The sequence below is a fragment of the Abramis brama genome (assembly GCF_963993115.1).
Source record: "Abramis brama genome assembly, chromosome: 5".
Lineage (NCBI taxonomy): Eukaryota > Metazoa > Chordata > Actinopteri > Cypriniformes > Leuciscidae > Abramis > Abramis brama.
Window position 1 is genome coordinate 19,032,890 of NC_139967.1, and position 12,151 is coordinate 19,045,040.

Below are 12,151 nucleotides of genomic sequence, written 5' to 3' on the forward strand. Positions count from 1 at the left end.
AGTCCGCTCTTCGTCTCTTGTGCTGACAATTATAAGGGGGGACCCATTTAGTTTTACCACTCTCTCACTGAGTGGTAAACGCGATTGTAATGTGTTACAAAGACGCAACAATTTAAGCTCTAAATTAAAGCTTCAAGCTCACTCCAGGAATGGTTACCTATTGGCCACTGTTCAAGGGTGTTTCTATTTAGGACATTTGTGCTGCAGCGAGCTGGGCATCACCGCAAACATTTGCGAGATATTATAGACTGGATGTGACTGAGCCATCTCTGGCTCATTCATTGCTTGGTGTGGGAGAGTTGTGTGATACCATAGTACTCCACACGTGTCATTCACTCATATTTTTGTATTTCAGAAAAACACCTTGTTGCTTGCTCATAGGGTATTATATTATAAATGCATGCATTATATTATAAATTAATTATATTATATTATATTATATTAAATATAATAATTATAATATATATATATAATATATATTATAATATAATATAATATAATTGAATGAAAATGATAAATGTTATAGGTTACAGATAGCTTTTTCCAGGTATTATATTTACTTTTTAGATCTCTGGATCATCTGTAGAGGCTTAAATGTGCTAACTGGAAGGCTAGTTCACAGAATATTGCAATAGTCAATAACATCAGTCCTCCAGGGTGGAATCTTTTCAGTAAACCTGAGAATTAAAATTTATGAAACCTTTTGAACTTTTATGGAACCTTTAAAAGTTCAAATTTGGATTCAAGACACTCTTGATATTCAGCATTCTTGTGATGCAAATAATAAGGTTTAATGTAATCATACAGATCAAATATTAGTGTTGTAATAGTGTATCTTGTTGAAAAATCACACAAAGGCTAATTATTTGCTGAAATAAACAGGTTTATTAAGAAAGGTACTTTTACAATAAACATTCATATTATATGACTTCAGCAAATGCTCCTTTCAAGTGTTAAAGATTCATTCTTCTTTGGCCTGGGAAAGAAGGAAGAGTTAAATATTAGTCTTATTAACAAAAAATGTTCTTCACTTTACATAATGAAGAGAATACAGATGTGCAAATGTCATACAGGATATGTAACATCAGCAAAATGCAATTATTATAGTTCCACTACTACTTCTAAGAGGTAGTTCATGTATTTGGATAAACAAGTTGAATAAATAATGCAAAAAAACCAACAAAAAAACTCATCTACTTAGTCTAACCTTTCCAGAATCACGGCTCTTGGCTCTGAGCTTGTTGACCTGAGACTCAGAAATGTCAGCACGCTCCTCAGCCTCCTCAAGCTCATGCTGCACCTTCCTCAACTTGGACAGGTGAACATTGCCTTGCTCCTCCTAAAGTTTTTTTTTATATATATATGGTTCATGTATCACGTTTCATCAAATTAGAATTCCAATATAAATAATTACAGTGTCTAAATGTTCTATTAGATTTACATACCGCCTCTTCAGCCTGCCTCTTGTAGACTTTGACCTTCAGCTGCAGTTTGTCAACCAAATCCTGGAGTCTGGTGATGTTCTTCTTGTCCTCTTCAGTCTTCAAAAAAATACATGTTTACAAAATTAAGCATTGATCCTTTACTAAAAATAGGCATTGTCAGTACATACACTATTATACAGACTCTTTTGTCTGAACAAACTTGTGAGGAATATGGTCATACCTGATAAGTGAGCTCTTTCACTCTCCTCTCATATTTGCGGACACCTTTAACAGCATCAGCTCCACGTCTCTGCTCAGCTTCAACTTCAGCCTCAAGCTCACGGACCTAAAGAACATATTATTTTTATTCAAACCAATTGTAATATAACATACTTCACCTTGCCCATATCATAACTATAAAGAGGCTTACTCTGGACTCCAACTTCTGGAGTTGTTTCTTTCCTCCTTTCATGGCCAGATTCTCAGCCTCATCCAGACGGTGCTGCAGGTCCTTCACTGTGACCTCCAGATTCTTCTTCATCCTCTCAAGGTGAGAACTGGTGTCCTGCTCCTTCTTCAGCTCTTCTGCCATCATTGCAGCCTTTTGCATTGATACAGAAAGTCATTAGATCCACATTTTTACGTAAAATGTATGTAAGCGTCTTATGAAACATTTGGCAGCTACTGTTGCTCACATCAGTGATGGCCTTCTTGGCCTTCTCCTCTGCATTTCTGGCTTCCTGTACAGTGTCATCAACTTCACTCTGGACCTGAACAAGGTCAGCCTCAAGCTTCTTCTTGGTGTTCAGGAGACTTGTGTTCTACAAAATGGAAAGCAACAGTTTGAACATTTTGAATGATGCTCTCAATTCCCTTAATTTCAGGGAAACAATATGCCCTTACCTGAGAGTGCAGCAGCCCAACACGCTCACTGATATCCACCAGCTCTTGTTCAGCCACTTTGCGGCCTCTCTCTGTCTGCTCCAGAGCAGCTCTCAGCTCCTCAATCTCAGACTGCATCAGAGTGTTTCTGCGCTCCACCATGGCCACCTGCTCCTTCATGTCTTCCTGTCCTCTCTGGGCATCATCAAGGTGCAGTTGGGCATCCTGAACATAATAGCTGTAGAATGAGCTTCCGATGTGATTTCTGCTAGGCTGTACTTACCATATGTTAGATTATTAAAAAAATATATGAATACAACCCAAAGTCAAAAAGAAGAATTCCTATGCATACCTTGAGTTGTCCCTGAACATTCCTGAGCTGTTTCTGGGCCTCAGCAGCCTGGCGATTGGCGTGACTCAGCTGAATCTCCATCTCATTAAGGTCTCCCTCCATCTTCTTCTTGATTCTCAGGGCATCATTCCTGCTCCTGACTTCAGAGTCCAGAGTGCCCTGCATGGATTCAATGACTCTCTGGCTGTTCCTCTTGATCTGCTCCATCTCCTCATCCTTCTCTGCAAGCTTCCTATCAATCTCTCCCTTGATCTGGTTTAGCTCAAGCTGGACTCGAAGAATCTTGGACTCCTCATGCTCCAGTGTACCCTATGAAAAATAAAACAACATTTAAATATAAGAATGAAAATACACACAGTGTATTGATGAATACCACACTGTATGATGGTTCTAGCAAGAATTCCATATTGATCTCCAGATACTCACTTCAGCCTCTTCCAGGGCAGTCTGAATCTCTGCCTTCTCAGTCTCCACTGTCTTCTTGGCCTTTTCCAGCTCATGGATGCTCTTACCAGTCTCACCTAACTGCTCTGTCAGATCTGAAATCTCCTCTATAGAGAGAAAAACATATAATATGTATCATAATGCACATGTGCTTACTTTTTAATGCTCACTGAGAATGAAAACATTTAAAGGGATAGTTCACCCAAAAATGAAAATGTTATCATTAATTACTCACCCTCATGTCATTACAAACTTATTAGACTTTTGTTCATCTTTGGAACACAAATGAAGATTTTTTTGATGAAATTTGAAAGCTTTCTGTCCCTCCATAGACAGCTACACAATTGATTCTTTGACGCTTCAAAAAGGTTATAAAGAGATCATAAAACTAATCCATATGAATTGAGCTCCCAGATTTCATAAAAAAGATCTTAATTTGCGTTCCGAATATGAACAAAAGTCTCACGAGTTTGGAACGACATGAGGGTCAGTAATTAGTAAAAGAATTTGGGTGGGTGAACAATCCCTTTAAGTTTTTTTTCTAATTTAACGGCTTCATTCTTACGCTGCAGATTCTTGTTCTCTCTCTTGAGGGTCTCCAGCTGATCCAGGCTCTCCTCATAGGAGTTCTTCATCTTGAACAGTTCAGTGCTGAGTGAACGAGCCTCTTTCTGGGCACCTTCCAGCTCGGCCTGACCTTCCTCATATTTCTGCTTCCATTCTGCCAGGACCTTTGGTGGAGATATTTTAGGATATTGTTTGTTTAAAAAATGTTGAACAAAGCCCATTCCAGCAATACTTTACAAAGAGAATATAATATGACTAAAACTGTTTACCTTGTCGAAGTTCCTCTGCTTCTTGTCAAGGTTGGCAGCCAAACCATTGGCTCTCTCCACATCGATCATGAGGTCCTCCACCTCACCCTGGAGTCTCTGTTTGGTCTTCTCCAGAGATGCACATTTGGAGTTCACAGCCTCAACTTGTTCCTCTGCCTCTTGCAGACGCTGAGCCAGCTTCTTCCTGTTAAGTAATACACATTATTTTGAATTCTAATCTATAAAATAGCTGTGAGAGTTAGGAATATTATACAATAATATACATACTTGGACTCTTCAAGCTCCTCCGTGCGCTGGATGGCATCAGTTTCATATTTGGTTCTCCACTGAGCAACCTCACTGTTGGCCTTTGACATTCCCCGCTGCAGCTCAGCCTTTGCCTCCTGCTCTTCCTCAAACTGCTCACGGAGCAGGTCGCAGTCATGACGGGCTGATTGCACAGCATGGGCCAGTGCGTTCTTAGCCTAAGGGACAAAGTCACATAATATTATTGTATTATTGTCTCTACAGTAAAGTAATTCATGAATTGATTATGCTGTATTACCTTAACCTCCTCTTCAATAAGCCTCTTAAGCTCCTCAATTTGCTGAGTGAAAGCTTGTTTGCCTCTGGTGAGCTGAGAAACCAGAGCCTCCTTCTCCTCCAGCTGACGGCCAAACTCACCTGTATAGATTTAGATTCACTGTGTCAGATTGTGCTGTCTATCAGTTACTATCAAAACAAATTCCTTGAAAGCAGAATGTAAATAAGTGCGTTTTCTTCTGATAAGACTGTCAGAAATGCAGTGCTATATATAATCTTAATACACCACACTCAGTTACTGTTGGAATACTATTAATGTATTCATGATTTTCATTAGTTACCATTTTCAGTTTGAAGTCTTGCTCTTTGAGCACTGAGGTCATTTAACTGGCGAATGTTCTCATCATTCTTGGATTTTATTTCACTAAGTTGGTCCTCAAGTGTGCGGCACATCTTCTCAAGATTAGCCTGCAAATACAAAAGTCATTAGATAATTGAAAAACTTCAACATGTTATGTATTCTTTAAACATAAAATTTCCTACTTTTCCTTTGGAAACAGCTTCCATGTTGCTGGAAAGATCGTCAATCTCCATTTTGAATTCGCTCTTCTCTTTCTCAAGCTTCTGCTTGACACGCTGCAGGTTGTCGATTTGCTCTCCCAGCTCGGCCACACTGTCTGCCTGCTTCTTGCGGAGGGCAGCAGCAGTAGCTTCATGCTGGAGGGTGGACTCTTCAAGATCACGACGCAGCTTCTGGAATTCAGCTTCACGCTTCTTATTCATCTCGATCTGAGCAGCAGTGGCTCCTCCAGCCTCCTCAAGCCTCTCACTGATCTCCTCAAGTTCCCTGGAGAGATCAGCTCTCTGCTTCTCAACCTTAGCACGAGCAGCGCGCTCAGCCTCGATCTCTTCCTCCAGTTCCTCAATGCGGGCCTATGGTGGTAAGTAGTTAATTAGATTTTTGGTTATCTGTATTTGATCATAATGATGTAATGTTTGAAAAAAATCTCTAAATACCTGAAGCTCCTTGATTTTCTTCTGAAGCTGAGCACCTAGAGATTGTTCATCTTCAATCTTGCTGAGCAGCTGACTTGTTTCAAAGTCTTTCCTGTTCAACAATAAGTAGTTGTAAAAAAAAAACATAACACAACAATAAAAAAATTCAATGTTTTCAAAGATTTCCTGCTTTAATTACTTTTTTATTTTCTCCTCTGATTGCTGCTTGTCATTCTCCAAGTCCATGATGGACTCTTGGGATAATTTCAGGTCTCCTTCAAGCTTTCTCTTGGTTCTCTCCAGGTCCATGCGGAGCTTCTTCTCTTGTTCAAGGGAACCCTCAAGCTACAGGACAATGATATATAAAATATGTTCACAGCAGAAAACAGTTGATTTGATGAATTAATATAATTAATTTACATAATCAACTCACATCATCAACTTGCTGCTCAAGCTTTGTCTTGGATTTGGTCAGGGTGTTGACTTTGTCCTCCTCGGCCTGAAGATCATCCAGTGTCTGCTGATGTGCCTCTTGGAGGGCTTTCTTCTCCTTCGTAACCTTAGCAATGCTCTCATCCTGAGCTGCCATTTCCTCAGTCAAGTTCTTGACCTGTAGGATTTTTTGTTCCAAATAAGCTTAAATATCAAAATTCATATTCTATATCAATATATAAAACAGAGATTAAATTTAATCTTAAACCAACTCAATCTCTAACCTTATTCTCAGTGGCATGTTTCTCCTTCTCCACTTTAGCCAAGGTGAGCTCCAAGTCATCAATGTCTTTCTTCAGCTCAGAGCACTCATCCTCCAGTTTCCTCTTCTTGGCTGTCAGTTCAGCATTGATTTCTTCCTCATCCTCCAGTCTCTCAGTTGTCTCTTTGAGTTTAGCTTCAAGCTGGATTTTGCTTTTAATCAGACCCTCACACCTCTCCTCAGCATCTGAGAGATTCTCAGAGTCCTGTTTGTAAAATAGATTGCTATTTTATTGGAAACAACCTTGCTCATTTTTAATGTAGCCAAAATTCAGTTAATTATAAAATATACTCACAGATGCTACTTGCAGCTGCAGATCATTTTTCTCTTGCAACAGTGCTACCATCTTCTCTTCAAGCTCCTTCTTTTTGGCTTCAGCCTTAACCAAAGCCTCTTTGCATTTTGCATAGTCCTCTTTCATGTTTGCCAGCTCCTTCTCAGTCTCTGCACTCTGAAGCAGAGGCTTAATCTTGTAATAAACCTTCATCCATGGCCAGTGTTTGACATTCATGAATGAACGGATGTTGTATTGGATGGTGTAAATCGCCTCCCTGTGAATAATTCATCATTAAATGGCATAATCATCATTAAGTTTGCACAGTTATCATTGATGTCATCTTTACTCATTACAATAATCACCTCCTCTCCATCATTTTCACATACTCCCTCCTCATCAGGTAACCACGGCAGAGAGCCTGAGTCATTGTGACCAGAGTAGCCAGTTTCTCATCACGCATCTCCTCAAGAACACCCAGAAGACCAGCTTTGAAGAACACCTGAATTTATGTAAAACAGTCAATTTAAATATATTGATTTAAACTGTATAAGCTAAATGACCATGATCACTGAATCTTTGGAATGTGTAAAGCTAAATAATGAACCTTTGTATGTCCAAATCTGTAGTCGTCATGATTAATATCGATGGATCCCAGGAGTTTCTCACTGGCCTTCTTGTTATCCATAAACTGTCCATCTGGGATAACACCGGCATTCAGCACCTTGTATCTGTGGAAAATGTATCAAAATACTTCATATCTTTTAATTAGGAGCCTCCTAGTAAATGTTCTTTTCATGTGGTCCCATTTACCTCTGCTTAAAGTCACCATATTGGATTCTGCTGGGGAAGCCCTTTGTGCAGATTCTGATGCCCTCCAGAACACCGTTACACCTCAGCTGGTGGATAACCAGGAAGTTCTCCATGAGACCTAAAACAAACAGTTTACACCATGAACTTGGTAAATTAACTCAAATATTGAGAACCAAAATATCTGTACTTTTTTTTTTTTTTTTATACTTTACCTGGAGTCTTGGACTCATTAGGAATCAGGCAACGCACAAAGTGAGGGTGAGTGCTCCTCAAGTTGGTCATGAGTTTGCCCAAGTTCTCCTGTGGAGAATAGAAAAAGGTTGGCATGCTTTGTATTTCTTTTTTTTTTCTAAAATGAAGCAATATTACTGTGATGTCATCTCTATACATACCCTGAACTGGGAGGACACAGTCTGCATGGAGCCACCCTTCTTCTTGCCTCCCTTTTTAGAAGTATCTATTGAGATAAAAATACAAAGGAAACTAGAAGTTGCAAAATAAATGCAAAAACAAGAAAGAAAGTTCAAAATTTAATCAAAGTTTTGTTAAATAGATTTTTTCTTTACCCTCAACAACAGGTGGGTAGAGAGCAGCCAGCAGTTTGACAGAAGACTTCTGGTACAGCTGCAGAACAGAATCATTCAGTGGATCCTTGTTCTTGTCCAACCAGCCAGTGATATTGTAGTCCACAGTTCCAGCGTAGTGAACCAGGGAGAAGTGGGCTTCAGCCTTGCCTTTGGCAGGCTTTGGTTTCTCGAAAGCTTTGTTCTTGCCAAGATGCTGATCATATAGCTTGTTCTTGAAGGAAGTGTCTGAAGCCTTGGGGAACATGCACTCCTCTTCAAGGATGGAGAAGATACCCATGGGCTGTTTATAAAAGAATGTTGTTTATTATCAAAAATAGGAGATTTTGAGAATAGGATCAATGGAAATTAATAAATTCATAAACCATTGATAACCTTCTCAATGAGCTCAATGCAAGAAGCCAAGTCCATGCCGAAATCAATGAACTCCCAAACAATGCCCTCCTTCTTGTACTCCTCTTGCTCCAGCACAAACATGGTGTGGTTGAAAAACTGTTGCAGTTTCTCATTGGTGAAGTTGATGCACAGCTGCTCCATGCTGTTGTACTTGGAGGACAAAAAAAAAAGACAAAAACGTTTACTACCTTCTGAATATCATTCATTTTGACATAAAAAGAGATAAAATAATCATTCTTACATCAAAGATCTCAAAGCCAGCAATATCCAGTACGCCAATGTAGAAATTTCTTTGTTGTTTTGTGTCCAACATCTGGTTGATACGAATGACCATCCACAAGAACATCCTCTCATAGATAGATTTGGCCAAGGCGCTAACAGAGTTGTACACCTGTAAGTAGAATAGAATGGATATTTTATTCTGCTTCTGCAATTAGCCAGAATTTTAGGTTAAACATATGTATTAATGTTACTATACCTGTGGTACGGTCTGGCCTTTGGTCACATACTCATTTCCGACCTTGACTCTAGGGTAGCACAAACCCTTCAGCATATCAGCAGAGTTCAAACCCAGAAGGTAGGCGATTTTGTCAGCCTCTGTTAAATACATTTTTAAATAAATTATTTTTGCTCTATAGAGTCTTTTATGTAAAATTATAATAAATCAGGCACTAGGTACTTTCCCTTTCATTTTTAGATTTATTGATATGCATGCAACTTCTAGTTTATATTTACACTAAACATTTTATACACAGTTTCTGTTGTCAGCAAAGTCGGTGCAATGGTTACTATTTCAAAGCCCAGGATAACACAAGTCTCACCCTCTGTGCCATCAGGCTCAGCCTGCTCCTCACGCTGCTTCTGCTTGAACTTCATGTTACCATGATGAAGCACCGCTCCAGTGAACTTGTAGATGCACATTTTCTCCTCACTTGAGAAACCAAGAATGTCAATAGCATCCTGTAAATTACAGAGAATAATAAAATATATAATTTTCCATATTTAAATAGAATATATCAATATTCAAATAGCAATGACTCACATCAGTAGCATCCAGCTCAGCTTTATCATCAATGCTGGCCACTGTGATCTGACCCTGACTGCACATGGGGAAGTCATAGGGGTTGGTGGTGATGAGCGACATTTCTGTAAAATACACAGCATTTATGAAAGAGCATCTTACAATATTATCTGAAACATTGAATTAATGAAATGTGAACCTACCAATAATCTCAGGCTTATGGTTGGTCATCATCTGGAAGAAGATGTGGTAGCCTCTCTCATCTGGAAGCTGGAATGACACTCGAGACTTCTCCAGCAGATCTGTTGAGAGAATGTACTTGAGTCACAATCATCTGAAGAGTGACAGACAAAGACAACTGTTCAGGATGGATCAATAAAATCATGTCCACCTACATGTCTCAATGTCAGCACTAGCCAGTTTTCCAGTGGCGCCGAAATGAATTCTGATGAATTTACCCTGTTTAAATCATAATAGTATAATACATAAATAATTATTATAATCTCTTTATAGAAAACTATGTACAGTAAAATTAAACACAACTGACCATCTGTACTGTAAATAAACAGTGGTTAACTTACAAAACGAGAGGAGTTGTCATTTCTCACAGTCTTGGCATTACCATAAGCCTCAAGCAGAGGGTTGGCAGCAATGATCTGGTCCTCAAGAGAGCCCTGTGATGTTTGAAGGGTTTTCATTTATTTTCAATTGTTTTTCTATTTCATGACTAAACACAATTTATAGGCATTTCACAAATTCACATATCGTATAGTTTGTGAGATGAGTGTAAATCATCATCTTTTAAAATATTATATATGACATAGTTTTGTATCTCATACCTTTATTTTACTGGACTCTTTCTTGACACCTGACACTGCAACTGTGGCAAAGTACTGGATGACACGTTTTGTGTTCACAGTCTTTCCAGCACCAGATTCTCCACTGGTTTATAAGAGATTAGAAGACAGAAGTTTGAAAGACATGTAGACTTTTCAAAAGTATATTCAATCTTTGTTCAATCTTAAATTCTATTTTGTAAATATCTCCATAAATTTTCCATCTATGTTATACTTTTCATTTTTGTCATGGTCTGAAATTAAATGAAAATACTTACGTAATCAGGACAGACTGGTTTTCTCTATCTGTTGATTGAAATTTGTAAAATATCCGGTATATAGTTATTATATTAACAGCAACATCTACTTCATCTTAATTAATTCTGTAGAATTTAATTCCATAATGTCTTACCACACTGCATGAACTGATATGCGTTGTCAGAGACAGAGAAGATGTGGGGTGGGGCCTCCATACGCTTTTTGCCTCTGTAGGCAGACACCACTTCTGCATCATACACTGGGAGCCACTTGTAGGGGTTCACAGTCGCGCAGAAGAGTCCAGAGTAGGTCTGAAATGAGCAGAGACATGGTCAGAGTCCAACAACACAGAAAAAATGAACTTAAATGCTTTTTATGTCGTTTCAGAACTTACGTAGATCATCCATGCAGCATAACGCTCTTTGAGGTTATACAGCACAGAGGCTTCATTGAGATGGGTCATCATGGCCATGTCCTCAATCTTGTCATACTTGGGAGGATTCATTGGGTAGACATCTTCTTCCTTAGCAACTCTCTCCTATACATTTGATAAATTAGATATTAGATATAAAAGAAAACAATGTAATAAGTAATTTAATGAGCATCTACATGAAATGGAAATTCAAATTTACCTCCTTAGTGTCAAGCAAAACAACTGTGACTTTGCCACCGTCTTTGCTCTTGATTGTTCCCTTGAGGTACAACTCTTTGGCATCAACCACATAGCAGGCAGTCTTGGCATCAAACGGTCTGGCCTGAGCCTCCATTCTCTCCCTCTCAGGCTTACGAAGGTAAATGGCAGCTTTGCCATAAATCTCCATCTCCGCGTCTGTACTCATGGTGGCGGCTTACTAAAGAGAGAAAATATCAACTTATCCATTACAAATTTCATAAATATTCAACAAAGGCAAGACATACAAAATATAAAACACATGAATTGTGTTAGGAAAGAGGCATATTCCTAAGTGTAGGCTTACTCATGAATACAGACACATAAAACAATACTAGATAAACATTTAAATAGCAAGCAAGAAGCAGGTAAGGGGCCCATTAATGGCAAAAAATATCGATTGAATATGTCTTTCTGGTGATGAAATTGAAATGCTAGTGTCAGGGGTTGGCACATAAAGTACAATATGAATTGTGGCATATATGAAGTTTCAGGACAATACAGAGATTTTCACTGCCGACTATGAGTCTCACTTGTGGTCTCTCTGCCTGAGTGCATCCTCCTGCTACGAGTATGCATGAAACAGACAAATATTTCCTGACAAATATTAAGAAATTTCTGTCACAGATTTGGTTTCATTATATTAACTTTTCTAATGATTTATATTTATGCAAATCTCATGATGGATTATGATAGCAAAACTGCATCCCAAGTTTGAATTTAATCAGACCATCAGTTCTGTAGTTTGAACCAATTTCATGTTTTGCTCTATTATAGCATCATCAATTGGCCCTTTCCCGCTTCTTTTTCTGTTTCCTCAGACTGAGTCTGCACATAAATGTGTCAAATGTCCTCTGCATTTGGGCCAAATTTGTATAACTTTCCCACAAGGGGTTCTATGGGCTCTCATAGACTCAAAAGTGGTAGAAGAAAAACAAAATACAATACAGATACAACACAATAAAAGCGAATACAATAGTTGGTATATTTGGCACCAAAAAAAGGTCAATGGGACCCCTTCCTTAAATTCATCTTACTAATAAATTACTAAAAACACATTTCTTTGTAAATAAATTACATAGGTTTTTA

At 38.5% G+C, this 12,151-nt stretch overlaps 1 protein-coding gene across 1 annotated transcript; it reads right to left on the reverse strand.

Annotated features, from left to right (window-relative positions):
- Nucleotides 1–863: 863 nt before the first annotated feature.
- LOC311083451 (myosin heavy chain, fast skeletal muscle-like) lies at nt 864–11,239 on the reverse strand. The gene is made up of 39 exons (XM_084114982.1): nt 11,025–11,239; nt 10,787–10,930; nt 10,547–10,703; nt 10,413–10,440; nt 10,138–10,240; nt 9,880–9,972; nt 9,694–9,757; nt 9,502–9,600; nt 9,320–9,423; nt 9,099–9,237; nt 8,756–8,874; nt 8,519–8,668; nt 8,257–8,427; nt 7,864–8,164; nt 7,690–7,754; nt 7,510–7,597; nt 7,298–7,415; nt 7,092–7,215; nt 6,850–6,986; nt 6,506–6,761; nt 6,173–6,415; nt 5,890–6,066; nt 5,656–5,801; nt 5,478–5,568; nt 5,004–5,393; nt 4,802–4,928; nt 4,483–4,601; nt 4,206–4,402; nt 3,939–4,122; nt 3,668–3,833; nt 3,085–3,209; nt 2,659–2,967; nt 2,328–2,531; nt 2,120–2,245; nt 1,855–2,025; nt 1,666–1,770; nt 1,446–1,541; nt 1,208–1,339; nt 864–976 (listed from the first exon to the last, which is right to left on the reverse strand). Exons 1-39 carry the CDS (start codon nt 11,229–11,231, stop codon nt 962–964), a joined length of 5,790 nt encoding a protein of 1,929 aa, XP_083971108.1. The 5' UTR covers nt 11,232–11,239; the 3' UTR covers nt 864–961.
- Nucleotides 11,240–12,151: the final 912 nt, after the last annotated feature.

What these genes read in the sequence shown, in the direction of transcription:
- LOC311083451 (XM_084114982.1), bottom strand. Translation starts at nt 11,231, where the DNA reads ATGAGTACAGACGCGGAGATGGAGATTTATGGCAAAGCTGCCATTTAC. An exon ending in ACAGATTTGGACATACAAAG is followed by an intron (nt 6,987 to 7,091) that starts GTTCATTATTTA and finishes ACATAAATTCAG; the next exon opens with GTGTTCTTCAAAGCTGGTCT. An exon ending in TGAAAGAGCTCACTTATCAG is followed by an intron (nt 1,542 to 1,665) that starts GTATGACCATAT and finishes ATTTTTTTGAAG; the next exon opens with ACTGAAGAGGACAAGAAGAA.